Source organism: Carlito syrichta, unplaced genomic scaffold, assembly GCF_000164805.1.
Source record: "Carlito syrichta isolate Samal-C Ts95f unplaced genomic scaffold, Tarsius_syrichta-2.0.1 Scaffold305810, whole genome shotgun sequence".
Classification (NCBI taxonomy): domain Eukaryota; kingdom Metazoa; phylum Chordata; class Mammalia; order Primates; family Tarsiidae; genus Carlito; species Carlito syrichta.
The window spans coordinates 43,318-48,610 of record NW_007249906.1 but is presented as its reverse complement, the minus strand read 5'-3'; the positions used below and the strand labels follow the sequence as shown (position 1 = coordinate 48,610).

Below are 5,293 nucleotides of genomic sequence, written 5' to 3'. Positions count from 1 at the left end.
GTAGTTCCAGCTACTTGGAAGACTGAGGTGGAAGGATCGCCAGAACCCAGCAGGTCGAGGTTGCGGTGGCTGGGAGCAGCCACTGCACTCCAGTCTGGGCGACCGAGTGAGACTCCGACTCAAAAAAAAAAGGAAAAAAGAAAGAAGACATGCCAGGCATAGGGTGAAGCCAGGGTGAAAGCATAGCAACCCAACCCCTCCCTGAGGGCACCGCATGTGTCTGGACCCCCTCTCCTTTCTGTGTCTTTTGTCTCTACAGGTCAGTGCAGCCCGGGAGGACCCCCAAGGGTGGGCAGGCGCTCAGGAGAAGGCCTGCCCCCCTTACCCCTACCCCCCAGGTCTCCACCCCTCAAGCCAGGAGACTCCAACTGTCTTTGCTGTTTATATATATATATATATTATATAAATATCTATTTATCTGTCTAAGACCTTCCCTTCACTCCACTCCTCTCATGCACTAGGTGCCCAGTCTTAAGTGGGCCCCTCTCTTATCGCACCCCTTCCCCTGCATCCCTTGGCCCTTCTCTGTTCCCCATTCCTGTCCCCTGAGGTTAGAGGGCTCTGAGAGGGGGACAGGGAGGGGACAGACCCCGGCTGTGTGGGGAGGGTGGGCGTGGCTTCAGACTCTCCCCTCTCTCCCTCCCCTCCTCCCACCTCTGGCTTGATTCCTCTAGCAATGCCTGAACAGAGGCCATTAGGGGAAATCCGACCCCAGAGTGAGAGAAGGGCGGAGACCAGGAGGGGTTGGGGCAGAGAGGACAGCTTAGGACCCAAGGTGGTCTTGGTGGGGAACTCTGGAGTGGAGGGGTCAGCAGACCTACTGGATGTAGAGTCTAAAGGAGAAGGATGCCCTAGAGCATTCTGGGATGGGCCTTGGAAGGAGGCTGAGGGTGTGGTGCTAGAAGGAGCCGGAGCTTTAAGTGGGGGCAGCGGGTGGGGCTCCAGAGTGGGTGGGTCTTGGACTGGGACCAAAATCTATGAAAGGGATGTGGAATGGAACACTGGGAGACTGAGCTTGATTCTCAAGGGGACAGATCTTGAGCAAGGCAAGAAGTGGGATTCAGGAATGGGCCAAGCTTGGGATGAGGTCCTGGTCAGGGTTCCAGAGGGGCAGGGCTTAAAGTGGAGCTTGCATGGTCATTTCAGAGAGGCAGCCCCCCCATGGGGCAGTGAAGAAAATATATTTGAAAGTGGATGGCACTGGTCAGTAGGTGGTGGGGGGACTTGGTGAAAAGCTTTGGGATGGGTTTTATTAGGAATGAGGAGGAATGACCCTGGACAAGGCTGGGGACCGAGGTGACCTGGGAAGTTGAGTGATATGGCTTGGCGGGTAAGGCATGGGATCCAGAGAGAAGCACCCCCACATACCCTTGCCCACCCCCTGATGAGACAGCTAGGTAAGCAGAGAACATAGCCAATGGGTCTGTGGGGCTGGCCCACCCCTCTTCCCCGCTTCCCCTGCCCCCTCCTTCCCTCCACATCCGCACCCATCCTGGGGTGGTCGGAGGCCCGGTCTGGAGACCCTATCCTGCACCCTCTGCTGTGTCTGTGATGTTAGTAGTGCCTGTGATCGTGTGTTGCCATTTTGTCTGGCTGTGGCTCCTCTCCCTCCCCTCCAGACCCCCACCCTTTCCCACACCCTTCGGTATTGTTTGAAGACCCCCTCCCCAAGGAAGAACAAATATGATTAATTCTCCCCCAAATAAACTCCTCATCCATCTAGTCCACCCGGCTCTGATTTCTCCGTGTGTCTTTTTTGGGGATGGAGGGAATGATGGAGAGGTGGGTGGAGGAGGTGACAAGAAGCTCCATTCCCAACCTGCTGGCTGCCTTTCTGGTTGCTGCACCATTTTAGGCCCCTCCAATTTATGCCCAGTAGCATCCTCTGAGAAGCTTCGCCTGTGGAGTATTGGAAGTCATGATTGGCTGGGGGCAGTGGCTCAAGCCTATAATCCCAGCACTTTGGGAGGCCGAGGTGAGAGGATTGCCTGAGCCCATGGGATCGAGACCAGCCTGGGCAACTTGGCGAGACCTCATCTCTACAATAAATCACAAAAATTAGCCAGGCGTGGTGGCATGCGCCTGTAGTTCCAGCTACTTGGAAGGCTGAAGCGGAAGGATCACCTGATCCCAGCAGGTTGAGGCTGTGGTGGCCAGGAGCGTGCCACTGCACTCCAGCCTGGGCGACAAAGTGAGACTCCAACTCCAAAAAAAAAACAAGAAGTCATGCTCTGTGTAACCCTACTCGCTGTCCCACTACTGGCCACCGAATGCCCAGTCTTTCTAAGAGTTTGGTTTTAATTCTGGTCCCTTAACCAAGCCCCTTCTCGGCCCCTGTCAAGCCCTCTCCTCCAATCCCCAAGGGGTCCGAATAAGACCCCCATACTTCACAGGGAGACTTCACCTTACCCGACCCCATCCGCAGTCTCAGACCTGGTGTCTCTGTTTTCTTGCCTCTGCCCCAGCTGGGGAAACGGGGGACCGGTTAGGCAGCAAGACCGGGGGGAGGGGCGCTGGGGTGACTCCTTAGTTAATTAATTTATTCATTCTCTTCTACCCCTCCCCGGCTCCTCCTTGGGGCAAGGAGGGGCGGGAAGTGACAGAGACGTGTGTAATGGGGGTGGGGCAGACCCCTCGGCGCCTACGATGAAAGGCCCGGCTGAGTTGCCGCCTCGGTGTCTGATTAGAGACCCTGCTCGGGCGCCCGGTTCTAACTGCTGGAGCAGGACCCACCTCCTCCCAGCCCTGAGGCTCAGAGAAGCCCCAGAGCGTGAAGGAGAGGCTCCCAGCCCTGGAACTGAGCTCAGGGGAGGGGAACTGGAGAGAAAAATGGAAAAGGAGGAGAGAAGGCTTTAAGATCTACTTCTCAGGACTTGGGGGCTAGACAGCTAGGCCGGTAAGGATGGGGAAGGAACCGGGAAGAAGGCTTTGGAACCTAGCCGGTGACTAGTCCCCCTTTTCCATAAATCTCAAATAATTCTGGCTCTGAGCGGGGACTGAGAAGGGAGGGGCATGTATAAAGTGTAGCTTTCTGGTGAGGGCGAGGGAACACCAGCTGGGACTGCAGATGAGATTGGGGACCATTCTTGCAGCATTCACCTGGGGAAAAGAGACCCTCGGAAGCTCACTCGTAGGGGGAAACCAAGAGGTGGCTTTAACGCCTCCTCCAAATAAACAGACATGAAGCGTCAAGTACAAGCACCGTAGCACACCACCCCTTCCAATTAGGTCGCCTCCTCCAAGTCCCCCCCCTCCTTCACTACAAGACCTCAAGCCCTAGAATGTCCCGTGTAAGGCCACGTGGCACACAGGGGGTTCTGGGGGCCGTGCCTTGTGACACTCCGCTCTGGCCAGGGGCGTGCGAGCAGGAGCCTTTCCCGCAGAGCGCTCCTGGGCTGCGTACAGCTCACCTGTAGGCAGAGGGCGCCTTGGCCTCGGAGAGACAACAGGCCGGGGGGCGGGCCCTGCGGGGTGCGCTCCTCCCACGCGGGTGTCAGGTTTACGGAACAGAGTTCCCAGGCCCGACGCGCGGTGGCCTGACGGCCGCGAGGAGTCCATTCGCCTGACCCGGCCTGGCTTGACCCTGCCCGGGCGCGCCATGTTCGCGCGTGGGTCCCGGAGGCGCCGCTCGGGGCGTGCGGTGAGCGAGAGTCAGGGCAGCGGTGGGAGTCGGGGGTAAACTGAGGCCCAGGCGAGGGCGCCGGGGATAGGAATAGCAAATAGGCGCCCCACAGAGGGTCGGGGAATTCCGCCTCCAGCATTCCCAGACCCGGGGCTGGGGTTGCTGGAGGTGAATGGATGAAGGAAGGTGTAGATCTGGTGTCCCATGCTTCCTAATCACCTCTACGTGCACCTTGATGAACAACCTTGGGACCTGTTGCGCTCCCCTCCCTTGTGGATTGTGGGAGGGAATTCTGAGGGCCAAGAAATTAGGTCCTGGGGTCTTGGGTTGAGCAGGGACCGCCAACCCAAGAAAAGGACACTGTACCTTGGAGGAACGTGGACTGAGAGAGGGAGCCCTACACCCCAGGGATGCCTGAATGCTGAGGGAGGAGAGACTGGGAATGGGGGGAACAGGGCTTCCAGACTTCTGCCTGAGCCTTGACTTCCTAGATGGATCGCTGTCTTGCTTTGGAGAGGGTCTCCGAGAGGGGAAGGTGGGGTCTGGTGGTCCAGAAAAGGAGTAATTAGCACTAGGATATGACGGGCAATGGCCAGGGTTTCTCGGTGTTGAGGTTTCTGAATGGAGCAGGGATCTTCTGAAATTCTGAAGGGATCAGTTCCTTGACTATAAGGGGGTGAAGCCTGGACTTAGGAGAGGAGCCCCTGAGCTTCTAAAGGGAGGGCAGGGTTCATGTGGTGACCCCAAGGAAGGATGCAGTCTCAGTCTCCTACCCTGTGGAATTGGAGTGCTGCTGGCCTCATGGGTCAGGATGAGGCCTGGGAAGAGATGTCCACATTAGTGACTCTGCTCTGGTGGGGAGAGTATTCTGAATTCTGGGGTAGGTGTATTAGGCCTGAAAGGACCTGAGGTGGATGGGTGGTGTCCAAGGCTGGATTGTGGGGGAGGGTCCGAGGCCTGCCTAGGGAGGGAAATTCCCTGAAAAGAGGGTATATAGGGAGGTGGCTTCAGCTGCTCCGCCTCTGCCTCTGTTGCGTCCTCCTCCCCCGCATCCGGGTGCTGTCCCAGCCTGCCCAGCGCTGCCCTGGTGGGACAGGCCCCAGCGTGCGGTCGCGGGCCTTGGAGTGGAGGGGCGGGCGTTGACTTCTTCCTCGCTGCTCCCGCGCCTCGCCCGGCCCTGAGTCTGCCCCCACCCACTGCAGCCTCCAGAGGCAGAGGACCCAGACCGCGGCCAGCCTTGCAACTCCTGCAGGGAGCAGTGCCCGGGCTTCTTGCTGCACGGCTGGAGGTAGGTGACCTCCCGCGGCCCAGCCTTTTTTCGGAGCTCCGCCCTCAGGGGAACCCCCGAGGCTTAGACCACGCCTCTAGGCTTGAGCTCCGCCTACAGAGGGAGCTCAACTGGGAAAAGAGCGCCACTCTCAGATTTAGAGCCCCGCCCCCGACTCATTACCAAGATTTGGGTTCCCAGGAGAGCTCCACCCACTACACAGTCCCGCCCCCAGAGGAGTTATCTAGCTTCTGAATAACCTCCCTAGAGAGATCATCCGTCCCGGGCTCTGAGCATCGCCCACTGACCTCCAATCCCGCTCTTAGGCTCAGAACTACTCTCCCAGACCCAGCGTCCTATCCTCCTACTGGAGTCCTGCACTCAAAAAAAAAAAAAATTCTCAG

The 5,293-nt window shown here is 58.1% G+C and overlaps 2 protein-coding genes across 3 annotated transcripts in view; both read left to right on the top strand.

The window, feature by feature from the left end:
• SYP (synaptophysin) overlaps positions 1-1,733 on the top strand; it is an 11,332-nt gene extending 9,599 nt beyond the window's left edge. For both annotated transcript variants that reach the window (XM_021714842.1, XM_008062747.2), the window contains one exon: positions 260-1,733. The gene's annotated coding sequence lies outside the window, so the exon portion shown is untranslated. The remainder of the gene's footprint in view (positions 1-259) is intronic.
• A 1,768-nt stretch (positions 1,734-3,501) lies between these two features.
• Positions 3,502-5,293, top strand: part of PRICKLE3 (prickle planar cell polarity protein 3) — a 10,194-nt gene continuing 8,402 nt past the window's right edge. Inside the window, exons 1-2 of the mRNA XM_008062746.2 lie at positions 3,502-3,640; positions 4,825-4,910. Coding sequence (XP_008060937.1) covers positions 3,599-3,640; positions 4,825-4,910 — 128 coding nt within the window. The 5' untranslated portion in view covers positions 3,502-3,598. The remainder of the gene's footprint in view (positions 3,641-4,824; positions 4,911-5,293) is intronic.